This window comes from Halyomorpha halys, unplaced genomic scaffold (genome assembly GCF_000696795.3).
Source record: "Halyomorpha halys isolate HHAL.00 unplaced genomic scaffold, Hhal_1.1 Scaffold371.1, whole genome shotgun sequence".
Classification (NCBI taxonomy): Eukaryota; Metazoa; Arthropoda; class Insecta; order Hemiptera; family Pentatomidae; genus Halyomorpha; species Halyomorpha halys.
In genome coordinates, this window is record NW_027107668.1 from 527606 (window position 1) to 542386 (window position 14781).

The following is a 14781-nucleotide window of genomic DNA, read 5'->3' on the forward strand; positions in this document are numbered from 1 at the left end:
GAATGTCCTATTCTTACTCTTGCAACAACCACTTCTTCTCTTCTGTTTCCCCTTATGGCACTTGTCCACTTTTGTGTACTTTTTTTTACATTTCTCAGTTTATTGGTGAGTGGTACGGTAGCCCACATTGAATCCCAATTTTTTCGGATTCTGTTCCTTGTTTTATATGTTTAAATGGTTAATTGTTTAATATGTTGTTTACTTAGAAGTAAACAATAACATGAAGTTTTAGAAGGAAAGGTTATAAAACAAGTTGCTCAGAAAATCCTCCAGGAGCTCTTATTCATTAAACATGACTTTAAATAGGAATACTTATAACATTTGACATTGAACACATGATGAATATCCCCCCCCTATTTGATGATAGTTACCTGAACAGGGGCCGACCTGGACCACAGCCAGAGCGGGGTCTCCACTGCACCTGGCCCTGAGGAGGTGGCACCTGGTCGGGTAGGTCTTGTTGTCCGAGCCGCAGACCGCTCTGTTGGGGTTCCGCGACTCGCACTCCCGCAGCTTGTCCTCACAGCTACCCTAGAGCACAACACAAAATATCATTGTTATATTATTAAAACGAAAAAATACATTTCCAATTATAATAAATTCAAAATATTATTTATTTATATGAGAGCGCGGTGCCACTGTTGTAAGGCACAATGTTACTAACTCCAGATTTGGATCCGACTGGGAAGATACCTATTTTCTGTTATACTGCAGCTGAGAGTCAACCCTGTGGGTTATAGAGCCCTCCAGAGGTCCACCCAGTCTCGTAAAGTGGGTTGAGGCGTTATATAGCAAAAATCATCTCCTTTTAAAACCGTTGCTATAAAAACTGTACTTTCTTACAAAAGGGGTATAATTACGTGATAAGAATAATTACGTGGTTCATATAGTGAGATTTTTATCTGGCGAGCGTTTACAAATTTTCAGATAGTAGAATGAAATTACATTGTTTTTTTTACTGTTTTTTTTTCTCAAATGTATCATAAAAATTATCCATTCTGGTTTAATAACAGGGATATGAATACCACAAACACACGAAAGAACTGAACTGTCACAACAACAAAAATGGCGGAGATCTCAACTGGTCTATTGTGTGACGTCATTCTCCATTTAACAGACCAAATAACAGACTCTCAGCCATGTTAAATGTTATTCGTTTTACCACGGTAAAAGAAAGCAATTTTTTTCGATTTAACATGAGTTTTTCCGTTTAACACGCTTTAACATGTTAAACCAAAGATCATGAATACCCCTATTAAATGGAGAAATATTTCCTTCTTTTACCATGTTAAAATGATATAACATTTAACATGGTTGAGATTTTGTTACTAGGTCTGTTAGATGGAGAACCAGTAATCTAACACAACAAACAAAATGGTGACGAGCTCAGTGTGTGACTTCATTCTCCATTTAACAGACCTAGTAACAAAATCTCAACCATGTTAAATGTTATATCATTTTAACATATGTAAAAGAAGGAAATATTTCTCCATTTAACATGTTAAACTAGAGATCATGAATACCCCTAAAGTACTGAACCCATGACCTATCATGAGTCGTAGATGGTTCACATTTTTATCATTATTCATTCTTCTATTTCATATTTTGAGAATGTGTGAAACAGCCAATTATTGGCAATATTTTCTAAAAAAATAAAATATACAATACAAATTATTTTAAAAAAATAAAAACAGGCTAAAATCTCAGAATCCAAAAAAAAATAAAATCTTTTTTTGGAAGGGGCGGGGGACAGGAGGTAATTGTTTCTATAGAGCTTTAAGATTTTTGACCACCCGAACCTGCCTTCTTCATGCCAGCCTATCTTGGGATACAGCTTTCTAGTTTGCTACATAAACTCTTTGGCGTATTTGTCGATTTTTCTTATCCACTCGGTTTTTGGCCTCCCACGTGGTCTCTTGCCAACTATACTGGCATTCATTGTTGTGGAGTGCAATTGGTGGCGTTCTGATGGATTGCTTCTAGCCACATGTCCAGCCCATCTTAACCTCCTTGTCTTCATATTTTTTTTTTTTCATAAGATATTGATCATTCTCTGCAAGCAGTTCACTGTTAGCTCTCCTCCTCTGATCCCAGATCGCTCCTGTAATTGTACGGAGAACTTTCGGTTCAAATCTCTGGATTCAGCTTTTCAGGGTGCCTGAGATTAAATTAATCCTTGTAAATTTCAAATCATCAATTTAATTATTATTAAGGATGATAATACATTACCGTACTTAAATTTAAATTTGTACCACTAGGACTCATGTTACTAACGGTTGTGCAATGAGGTGATTTAGTCAAAATCACACACGACCGCCAGATTTTTATCCAATTATGAGTGCCTACTTCATGAGGCAGGGTGTACCCCGGAGTGCTACCGACCCACAGGGCTAACTCACAGCTACAGAGATCCAGTTTATCAATTCTGTCTATCCATCTGGTTTTCGGCCACCCACGTGGTCTCTTGCCAACTATAATGGCATTCATGATGGATTTCTTCTAGATACATGTCCCGCCTATCTTGACCTCCTTGCCTTCAAATAACAAGGTATTAACTGAGCAGTCCCTGTCAGAAGTTCACTGTGAGTCTTCCGCTCCATGTGTTAAGGATCTGATCTCTAATTGCTTCCTTAATTTACGAAGGACTTTACGTTCAACTCTATCGATTCTGCTTTCTAGGATACCTATTAGAGCCCAGGTCTGATATTAATCCTTGATATTTATAGAATCGATATATCAATCACTCTAGCAATACTTTCAAAATTTTCCAAATGATCTTTTCAGTTAACAGATTGACTAACAGTTTTCAGAAAAGTACTTTTAAATATGTATTATATATAATGATATCTATTATATTACAAATCTTATATCCGTTGTCCGTAGCCTTTCTCGTAACCTTGAAAACCGTAAATCCGAGACAGCTTGTCGTTGAATCATTAAATCATTAATACCCTAGACGGTTGATTAACCCAGTGCTAGGGCTCCAACAATCTCCAGACAACAGGCCGGATGAGGTACGGTGTTATAAGAAATGCGGTTAGGGAAAGATTGGTTATGAACGAAATTCAGGTTAAGGATATGATTTCGCCAAAAAGATGGTGAGGAAAATCAAAAGATCGCGTGGGCAGGATCACACCTATATGAAGTTGGCCCCCCATACTCGAAATATTTCAATTTTTTTTTTTAGTTCTAGTAGTATCCATAAGAGTTCTAGAGTTCTCGATTATTTATAGGAATAGTTCTGATGTTTAAAACATCAATAATACAGGCCAAATGCCCGCGCGTAAAATACGTATTTTGTGAAACTTTAACATCGTATATCAATTTTCCTGATAAAATTAGGTATTTATTTAATAAGGATAATTTTTAAAACTCTAGGGGGGGGGGGCTAACAGAACTCCGAAAAAACGAAAAAAAAATTTCAAAAGTTTTTGATCCCGAATTTTTCACCTGAGAAATCGTAAAATTAAAAATTCTTAGATTTCTAGTAGCTCCTATATGGGATTTAAAGTTTCAAATAAAAAAAGAAATATTTATGCTGTTCGATACAAAAAAATACCAATTAAACATTACGCAAGATTTTTGTGCAACTTCGCAGCCGCTTATCTTTTTTGCAGGCAACATTAGGGATTTATTTAATAAGGATAATTTTTAGAAATCTTGGGAGGGGGGGGGGAAGAGGCAACAGAACTCCCAAAAAACGAGAAACAAAATTTTCAACTTGAAAGGTCGTAGAAATTACAAATTCTTAGATTGCTAGTACCTCCTATATGGGATTCAAAGTTCCTAATAAAAAAAAGAAATATTTATGTTGTTTAATACAAGAAAATACCAATTAAATAATAATAATAATAAGGATAATTTTTACAACTCACAGGGGGGGGGGGCAACAGAACTCCCAAAAATAGAAAAAACAATTTTCAAAAATTTTTGATCGCGAATTTTTCACCTGAGAAATTTAAAAAATTAAAAATTCTTAGAGTTCTAGTAGTTCCTATATAAGATTCAAGTTCCTAATAAAAAAAAAAGAATTATTTATATTGTTTAGTAAAAAAAAAAATACCAATTAAACATTACGGAAGATTTTTGTGTAACTTCGCAGCCGCTTATCTTTTTTGCAGGCAACATTAGGGATTTATTTAATAAGGATAATTTTTAGAACTCTTGGGGGGGGGGGATGAAAGAGGCAACATAATTCCCCAAAAAACGAGAAAAAATTTTTTCAACTTGAAAGGTCGTAGAAATTAAAAATTCTTAGATTGCTAATAGCTCCTAAATGGGATTTAAAGTTCCTAATAAAAAAAAGAAATATTTATGTTGTTTAATACAAAAAAATACCAATTAAATAATAATAAAATAATAACTAGGATAATTTTTAGAACTCACGGGGGGAAGGGGAGAGAGGGCCAACAGAACTCCCAAAAAACAGAAAAAAATTAAAATATTTCGAGGATGGGGGGCCAACTTCACAGAGGTCAGGATCACAGATCTATCAATGAAAAGCTTTGCCCAAACAACTAGAAATTGCCATTTTGTGAATTTATTTTGGTAAATATTATACAAAATACTACAACTACGAGGGTAAACGTCATAATTACTTTATAGTACATTAAAGTCGCTCTAATCTCGCGTGATTTCCTATAATAAATTCACTAATTACTGATTTTTTGTGAAATGTTTTTTTCAAAACTGTATTTTGGGGACTATTGAACGAGAGATCTATTTGGACTAATATTGTAGTCAATTTATTCTATTGTTGTAGGTAATTTAAACGATATGGAGCACCGAATGAAATATAATTTCGACTAGTAGTTATACATAGTTTTCATAAAAGTAATCAAAAATTGGGCTTAGATACTGCTCTACTATGCTGGCCCAGGGTGACTCCCTCGGACAGACGCAGAGCACCCAAGGCCGATACAGTCCGTGCGTGGACAATCGTTGATGTCGTTACACAGAAGGTTCCATTCATTGTCCAGTTGCTCCCACGATTTCATAAAAATACACCTTTGATAAACCTATTTATACATACATATATCAAATATATAAAAATTAATTGTTGTTTGATACTTTATGCACTGCCATACTGTCCATTCGATTATGAGTGGTGTTTGCTAATTACTCAAAAAGGATTGTCCCGGGAAGACTATAGGCTGCTCCAATTATTTTCGGTAAAAAAAAGTTATTAATAAAATTTTTTTTTTATATATAGATGTGTAGAGAACTATCCATTGGTAGCACTCAAATTACATTTCTACATTAGTATGGTCCCGTGGCCATCTTCTTCTCAGGCGCCTCCTAGGATTGTCAGGAATGGAATAGGAAGTAAGATTAGAAAATAGTGAGTTTGGGTGGTTAGGGAGTTTAAATCTGGTTCGGGCTAGATCGATTACATAGGGAACATTAAATGTAATAATTTTAAAAAAATTGTAAACATTTAAAAATTAGGGACAATAAATATAAAAATAATAAATAGAAAAAGTAATATAAATTTCTATTGATTTCCTATAGTAGCCGACCTACTGTAATAATAAATATATTAGATATCTATTCAAATCCAAAACTAGACACCACAGAACCCTTCCTATCGTATACTAGAAATTATTAGTATATTTAAATATTGAATTTATTTATTAATTTTTTTCATAACCTAGCCTACTCATCTCTCTTTTCTCAGTCCACTCAGTCTCAGTGTTCCTCAAGGTAGTATCTTAGGTCCCATTCTTTATACGATTCATACAGCTGACATCCCAACCCACCCTAACACAATCCTAACAACATACGCTGATGACACATGTAAACTTTCTGTAAACAACAACCCAACTAATGCATCACAATCACTACAGGCACACATAACATCTATTGAAGAATGGTGTAAAAACTGGAGATTCAAAATAAATCCTGAAAAATCCCACCAGATCACCTTTACTCTCCGTCGTAAACCTCTGCCCTCCTGTCCTACACTATCCTTTCTAAATACTCCACTAACGCCTGTTGAACAGATTCGATACTTAGGACTCCATCTTGGCAAGAGACTTACTTGGAATCCACACACAAGACAGAAACGACAAGAAACTGCTCGTAGATTCCGATTGCTACAACACTTACTTGACAAACGCTCTAAACTTCCCAATCACTACAAAAAATTAGTATACACTACGATAATCAGACCAATTTGGACATATGGAATTGAGCTCTGGGGCTCCACCAAATCCTTGATGCTCCTTATTACGTTACAAATAAACTCACTCACAAAGACCTTAACATCCCATTCGTTGCAGATTTGGCCAAAAACAGATATGCGTCTTTTCATTCCAAATTCCTTAACCATCCTAACCCATTATTTCTTAATCTTTCATCCTTAACAATCCCTGATAATCCTCCGAGGCGTCTGAAAAGAAGATGGCCACGGGACCTTCTAATTTAAATTAATGTTTGAAGTACCACCAATGGGTGGTTCCTTCCCAAGATTTTCAAGTGTATATGAAACATACTACATATTTACCTATTGTATTATTTTGTACAGTTGTAAATTACATTAAATAAATAATTTAAAAAAAAAAAAATTATTTTTCAAAGAATTTCCGGACATTTTGTTTTATTTAAAATGGTGAAATAATTTTATTTACTAATATATTAAACAAGTAAATAAAAAAATTAAGCGCAAGAATTTGATTTGAGTAGGGTCACAGACTGCAGGAGGAATGCAGAAGTCCACTACTGTGTAGCCAATACAGTTCAGTTAACTGTTTGCTCACCTGGGCGGTGCAGTACCTCTTATCGCCGGATCTCAGAGCTTCACAAATGTTTGTACAGGGTACGGGTTTCCTCAATCATTTGATATAAATCTATAAATACGGATGTTAAAGTTTCTTTAAAGAAAAAAAATTGCAATGAAATGGTGAGAAATGTATTAGACAGCTCAGATTTCTCTGAGTGACCGTGAGGAGTGTAAAGCGGTCAGAACGAAGTCGGAACTCATCACAACGTCTACAAAGATTGGAGTAACGTCAAGAATCATGAACATCTACTAGGGGTATTCATGATCTATTTTAAAGCGTGTTAAATGGAAAAACTCGTGTTAAATCGAAAAAAATTGCCTTCTTTTGCCGTGGTAAAACGAAATAACATTTAACATGGCTGAGAGTCTGTTACTTGGTCAGTTAAATCGAGAATGACGTCACACAATAGACCAGTTGAGATCGCCGCCATATTAGTTGTTGTGACTTTCAATACAGTTGTCAATTCTCTTCTTCACAAGTTTGAAGATCAATAAGACACTCATAAGCTAAACTTTCACACAAATTCCACTTTTCACTCACTCTAGGCATGTTTTAATTAATTACTTAAATCAAAACTGAAGTAAACAATAACATGAGGGTCTGGAAGGAAGGTTATAAACATAAAGGCTTATACAACAAGTTGCTGAGAAATCCGCTAGGGGCTCTTATACATTTAACGTTTAACATGACTTCAAATAGGGCTGCTCACAATCCTATAGTTATAACATTTAACAGGGTAAAACATATAACATTTAACACAACATCATGAATACCCCTACTGATTGGAGTAACGTCGAGAATCATGAACATCTACTATTTCATGCCAATTTATAGTACTCAGGCTGTACAATGTAAGTTTATAAACTATAATCATTGTGGAAACATGGAGCGGTTTATGGTCAAGGAAGGTCAACTGCTGACTGACGTTTCGTCTCACTTAGCAGGCCTTCATCAGGAGTGTTTGTCCGTTCCTGAGGGATATCCACTATGAAGAGGTATTAAAAATTGAATAATTGCTAACATCTATTAAAACAATGTTTTTAATTTAGATGAATAGAATTTATTAATTATGGAGAAGAGAAATGAAAATAGTTCACTTGGAGTCAATTCGAAACTGAGTTGCAAACCTTAACTGAAATACCCCATGAAGCTCTACAAAGTGGGGCGAAACGGCGTATAAATGGAAAATTATAAATAAATTTCGTTGATCAAAATAAAAAAAACTTGTTTTGATAAATGCATCGCATATTTAATTTTTTTATAAGCAAATACTCCTTCTAAGCAGACACCCTTCAGAAACAGACAAATCCGTCGGACCCTTTTCTGTCCGTTTTGAAGAGGTTTAGTGTATATACAATAATATAATATATAAATATAGGTTAACGAACAAAGAATTATTTTTTGAAGCTTATTAGTTGAGCTTATATGATGATTGTAGGAATACGGTCTTGATAAGCGGTGAAGAAAGGTAGAAAAGTAACAGAGAAACCGTTTATCAGTAACCGGTTACAAATGAATAGTTTGTTTGGTTGTTTAGTGGCGCCAAACTTCATTGGTCATCAACGCCATTTATATTTTATTTAATTTTGCTAATATTCGTTAAATTTTATTTATTTTTTAATTTGATTATTTTATTTATTTATTTTATTTTATTATTATTCTTTTTCCCTTCCGATCAAGTTATATTTTTGTCAGTAAATTTTGTGATTTCAAAAACTGAAACACCAATTCTATTGCCTTATCATCGTCTCCAAGGGTTTTTGAGATATCTTGGTTTAGTCCTAAGCTATTGAGGTGTGGTATAAAATATGGGCATCATTGGAAAACATGGCTTATTGTTAAATTGTTATTGCAATACTGGCAGTTCGGAGGCGTTTCTTTTGATATAAGATAGGAGTGGGTGAGCCTCGTGTGACCTATTCTCAGCCTAGTCAGTACAACTTCCTCTCTACGGCATTTGGGACTGGAGGTACCCCAGGGCTTGACATCCTTTTTGATAATTATTAATTTAATCATTGGGCTTTCATTTCACAAAGATTGCCATTTATCTTTGACTTCCTTTACAAGAGGCCTGTAAATGAATAGTGTTTGCGCCTTTGTTGTACCTTTCTTCACCTCCACTTACCTTCTTCCAATAGTTATCAATTTATTTTATTTAGTTTTTATTCATATCTCTTCCTCCTAATTCCTTCCTTATTCTCTTTTCTGGACATAACTTTTTTTTAGCTTATTATTTTTACTCATTTATATTACTGTTTATCTCGAATCCATTGTAACATATACCCCGTTTTCTGTTTACCTATTTTCATAATTTTGATTTAAACTGTTTAACAATATTCTTGACATTACTTACATATCTTATTATGTTAATTCCGCATCTTTTATTATGTTAATTTCTGTATTTCTTCAATTTTTTTTTTTAAATTTTTATAATTTATTTTGTATAATTCTCACCTCTACAATATTATATTTCATCTTCTATTAGTATCAATAAACTACAATCGACTTAATTTATTGTTCTGTGTATTTTTCCTTATTGTATTTTTAAGTTAGTTTATTTTATTATTATTATTATTTTTTATTTTTTTTATGTTTCTCTGAATTGAGGTCCTTACCTCGTTTTGTTTTTTGAGCCCTGATGAAGGCCAGAAAGTCAAGTCGAAACGTCGGCACAAATGAATAAGTGTTATTTATTTGTGTATCTATGCTGACCACACCCCGACTATTTTCTCCTCTTATCCTATGGTCGACTATTAATATTTTATTTATCATTTTTTTTTGTACACCGACAACACTCCTACTGCCTTCCACTGACTGCCACCTACACTTTCGGCCAACTCTTAAGACGCTTCCCCATCGGGTTAGAACTAATTGTAGGTCTAATGATTCATTCGCTACTAAGCCTGACAACTTTCGCCGCGGTGCTGTCACCTGTGCAACCGGTTGGCTCATAATTATTTCTAAAATCAATTTTTGAACGGCTATAGCTAGTTCGATAAATATAATTCTCAATGGTAGAAGAACATGCATATCGAAAATATAGTGTTAGAATCGATGAAAACGCAAGAGAATCGATACCAAATGGCCAACAATATTCTAAACATGAATTATGAATCAGGGAGGAAGTGTTCACTTCCGGTGATGCCGTCTCCTCTGGCTCTGCCTGTCACAGCAAAATTTATTTCAAAAACGAAATATTTTTACAAAAATGAATACTTTATGAATATATTATCCCGAAACAATAGGACTACAACTTAAATTAATTTAACGAATATCTACCGATCTATAACAAAAAACCGAAGTTACAATTGTAAATTAAAGGCTTGAATGTAGCAAAATTATTCTATTGTAGGAAGATAGTCCAGGTGGCAGTCGATGAAGATACAAAATAGTAAAAAAACTATTTATTAGTAAACGTTTCGCCTCAGTTTTCAAGCCTTCATCAGGACTAAATGAGAAAAGATACAAATATTGTAAAATATAATTAAACAATATATAGAATATAATCAGAAAGTGTAAAAAAATTAATATGTAAAAAATAGGAACACAATAAATTAAAGTAATATGCATAGAATACTAATTATTCAATAAAAAGTATATAAGTGAAAGAGTTGCTGACGTACAACAAAAGTAATTTTAAGTAATTTCCATGAGGATCCTCTTTGGTTTGTGAGAAACAACATTGCATCGGGAATTACTAATGGCGAGAATAGAGGATTACATCAAAAAAGGTTCATGGAATTCTACTCTCAGTTACCGACAGTTAAAGGACCAGTGACTTACAACTTGGGAAATCCAACCTCAACCAGAAGACTGAAGCCTAGGCTGCTGCAGGACATCCTGTTATGAATCCTATATTTATAACTTCTGCAGTTGTAAGCCTACCTTCTACGCCATAACCCCTTATGAAGACCTGAAACTCAGGTCGGAACGTCGGCATAAAATAAATAAATATGGTTATGTTTATTTATGTCGTTCTTTGCTGACCAAACCTCCGACAAACTTATCCAATAATTTATAACTTCTGTTATTGTCACTCTAAAATTTTATTTTAAATCTTTTTTTCTCAATGGCTAAAAAAAAATTTACTTCTTACACTAACCATGTATGCCCACCAGGCATTAAATAAAAAACAGAAAAAAGTAATTTTCATGAAAGGTGGATGGTGCTGATTTATTCTTTATTAATTAATTATTATTTTATTTATTTATTCTTTTTTAACCTTTATTTATTCTAATATTATTTTTCTGCCTGTTAGTATTTACAATTTTTGTTTTTATTTCTCTCATATCTATTTTATTATTTTTTCACTTGTTATTACCTCTCCGATTCATTTTAACTCTTATCTATTTCGGTTTTAGATATGTTTATTACTATGGTACATATTATTATTATTTTTTTTTTTTGTTCATTTCTATATAATTTTTCACTTATATTTACACAATTTTTAACCGCACATTAGTCTACTTTATCATCTTATTATCTTACATTGTCAACAAATTTTAACTTGTTTTGTCTCTTTTTTAGCCCTGATGTAGCCCTGCAAAATGGGACGAAACTTCTGCAAATAAATAGTTTTCAACAATCTTTTGTTGTTTCTTGACCGTTCCCCCGGTATTGTTATTTCTACATGAGTGCTACATTCAGTAGTGAGAAGTAAAAACTAAATTATTCATGTTTTTATACCACTTTGAGCATAAATAATTAAACATCGAGAATCGGACAGGATCCGTTTCAATTTCAGATGTAAACGAAATAAAATACATATATGGGAGCAATATTCCCATGCAGTCATCGTAACAGTTAATGTGCTAGGTAAGGTACGACAGTTCACACGTGGTAGTTACTATAACAACATCACTGCTATGAAATATACTTTCAATGATCACATCGAATGTGATAGTTCAACAGTAATATGTGTAATATGAATGTCATATAATATTCACCATGGCAATGCATGTAACTACTAATAGTACCAGAGCCGGGAAAAAAACAGGCAGTTATTTCACCCCAATTTTTGATTACTTTAATGAAAACTAGGTATTAATAGTCAAAATTATTATAATTAAACTAATTTTTCATTCGGAGCTCTATATCTTAAAAACTACAACACTAGAAAATCTAAGAATACATTATTTAAAGAAGAGTAAATTTTCTAAAATATGAGCCCTAATAGAGTTATTTACGTTAAATAATTTTCGAGATATAGCTTTTTAAAAAGCAACATTTCATAAAAATGTTGTATGGGGCGTACTGAAAGATCAGTAGTTAGTGAATTTATTTTGAAAAATTTATATCTCAAAAACCATTTAACATAAGATGTCTAGTAGCACTCAAATTAAAGCTAGTTTAATGAGCTATAAAGTAGTTTATAGTATTTATTTTCGTAGGTGTAATAGTTTACATGACATTTGCTAAAATAAATTGATTTATAGTAGTTCGAACAAATTTTCATTTGTAAAATTTACATTCATATGTGAATATCATAAAAACTACTACTGCTACGAAGATAAGTCTCATAAAGTACTTTATAGTAAGTTAAATTTCCTTTATTTTGAGTATTGGTAGACATATGTGCGTCTTATGGGTCTAGAGATATATTTTTTCTATAATCCAACATCTTATACGAACAACTAGAAATTAACATTTTGTAAGTTTATTTAGTCAAATATCTAGTGTAGTAATCTTTCAGTAGATCTTTAAGAAATTTTGCTTTTTAAAAAGCTATTTCGCGCAAATTTGCTTTTCTTTAAATGTGGTTCTCTTCAATTTTCTAGTGTTGTTGGTAGTTTTTAAGATATAGACTCCGAATGAAAAATTAATGTTTTTTTATGGTTTTGAAACAGCCGCCATTTTTTATTCCCCCTACCTATACTTAGCAGACTCATCATTTTTGACTATTAATTATACATAGTTTTCATTAAAGTAATCCAAAATTGGGGTGAGATAACTCCTTTTTTTCTTCCCGGCTCTTTTACTATAATGCATATGACTGTGATAGTAAACTGACACTGTGTAAATAGATATTAACTTTTTGTTTTTGTACCCTTCATTAAAATAAAATTAGTACTTCATACATATAATACATGAAATGTATTATATATACTTTACTGTGTTACTTCTTTGATTGCCTTGTGGCATTATACATATGGCCATTAAGGAAAGTTGTTAGACTTTAAGTCATACAATTCCTTTATTAAGCCATACAATTTACCGTGAAGGAATTGTATGAAGTAAATGGTAGGAAGACAGTCCGGGTGGCGGTCAATAAAGCAATCAAAATAGTAAAAGAAAACTATTTATTGTTTACCAACGTTTCGTTAATTATTATTATTATCAAATTATCAGGTCAAATCTATGTCCAAAAATAAAATTGGAATAAATTAATCTGACTTCTAGTAATTACAAAAAAATCTTAATCACAGGTGTATCATGGACACCTCCTCGACAGATTACATGAACGCTCTTACGTCAAAGATGGTCCGAAAAAAAAACCCACAAATAGAAGAACTCATTCATAGGAAGATAAGAACAAAAATACAGAATCGTATTTACTCACATTTACGTCAAAAGTGCCAAGGCGCGTTGGAAGCTATTTACACTCAACTTAACGTCACAGGTCTAGTCTAATACATCGCCCGTTCGAAACCAAAAACCAAAATCATGTCAAATTTTTTAAATTTTGCGTGACGAAAATCCATAATCTCGTTAATTCTGGCTTTTCTTTCTAAGGGGACTCTTTGTTTTTATTTTTTAATATGTCGAGGCAAACTTCCATTTAGAATATTATCAGTATTCTATATTTGATATACTACGTTTCGGGTTTCCCCATCTTCAAGTACTAATCTCAGAAAAACCTCATCTTGTGAAATACATCTATATCATTTTAAATATTGTCATATAGTACATTAATTAAAATTTACAAGCCAACAATGTATTGTATATATTTTAGTCGAAACAAACAATAAAGTATATAAATAAATGTGTAGTTCAGTTATAATCAAATTTTAATTTTGGAATAAGTAATCAATATAAATATTTTTTAAATGTAGACATCATTTTCGATATAATTAAGTTAAAATAATTTCAAAAAGTAGTAGAGTTGAAAAAAAAATACATTTCTAAAAATATAAAACTTATATTTGTTATTTCAGAAAAAGATAGCTGACCGTATGAAGTAGATTTTAGGATGACAGTCTGGGTGGTGGTCAATAAATCAATACTTTTATTGACCGAAATAGTAAAATAAAACTATTGTTAACCAGCGTTTCGCCCCACTTTGAAGGGCTTCGTCAGGGCCAAATAAAAACAAGATACAAGCATTGTAAGAATTGACAGAACATTAAAATAAGTATACAGAGAAAATTGGAAAATATGTAAAAAATTGATTTCTTTTGAAAAATATATATTAGAAATGATAAAAATAATTTAAGGATGTATACATATAGGTGGATTGGAAACTAGTTACTAATAAATCTAGCAAAGTGTGATAGAATTCTAAATACAGAATTAGAGTAATATAGAAAAATACTAGTTAGAAATAGTTGTTGATATGGTTAAGAGATAGGTGAAGCAGATGTGACAAAGGTGAGGTGTAATAACAAGTAAAAGGAAACATTAAGAAAAATTAATAAAAATAGGAAATAAACAAAAGGAGGAGTATTTTACTATTTTTATTAATTTTCTTAATATTTCGTTTTGCTTATTATTATACCTTACCTTTAATCATCAAAGGTAAAAATGTGAAATGGAATCCTGCCAGTGAAACAGTAAGATACCTGGGAATTCACCTAGATCGCCGCCTTACGTGGAATCACCATATCAACATCAAACTAACTCTAACTTATGCAAGGTTAGCAATGCTATATCCTATCCTAAACCGAAATTCCAAACTAAAACCAGAAACAACTGTTCTTATCTTTAAAACAATCCTAGATACACCACTAACACCTGTTGAACAGATTCGATACTTAGGACTCCATCTTGACAAGAGACTTAC

The 14781-nt window shown here is 32.5% G+C and overlaps 1 protein-coding gene across 1 annotated transcript in view; it reads right to left on the minus strand.

Moving 5' to 3' along the window:
• magu (SPARC related modular calcium binding-like protein magu) overlaps positions 1-2487 on the minus strand; it is an 89677-nt gene extending 87190 nt beyond the window's left edge. Inside the window, exons 1-2 of the mRNA XM_014422395.2 lie at positions 2347-2487; positions 372-531 (exon numbers count right to left, since the gene is read on the minus strand). Of these exons, the coding sequence (XP_014277881.2) occupies positions 372-531; positions 2347-2487 (301 nt within the window). The remainder of the gene's footprint in view (positions 1-371; positions 532-2346) is intronic.
• Between the last annotated feature and the right edge of the window lie 12294 nt (positions 2488-14781).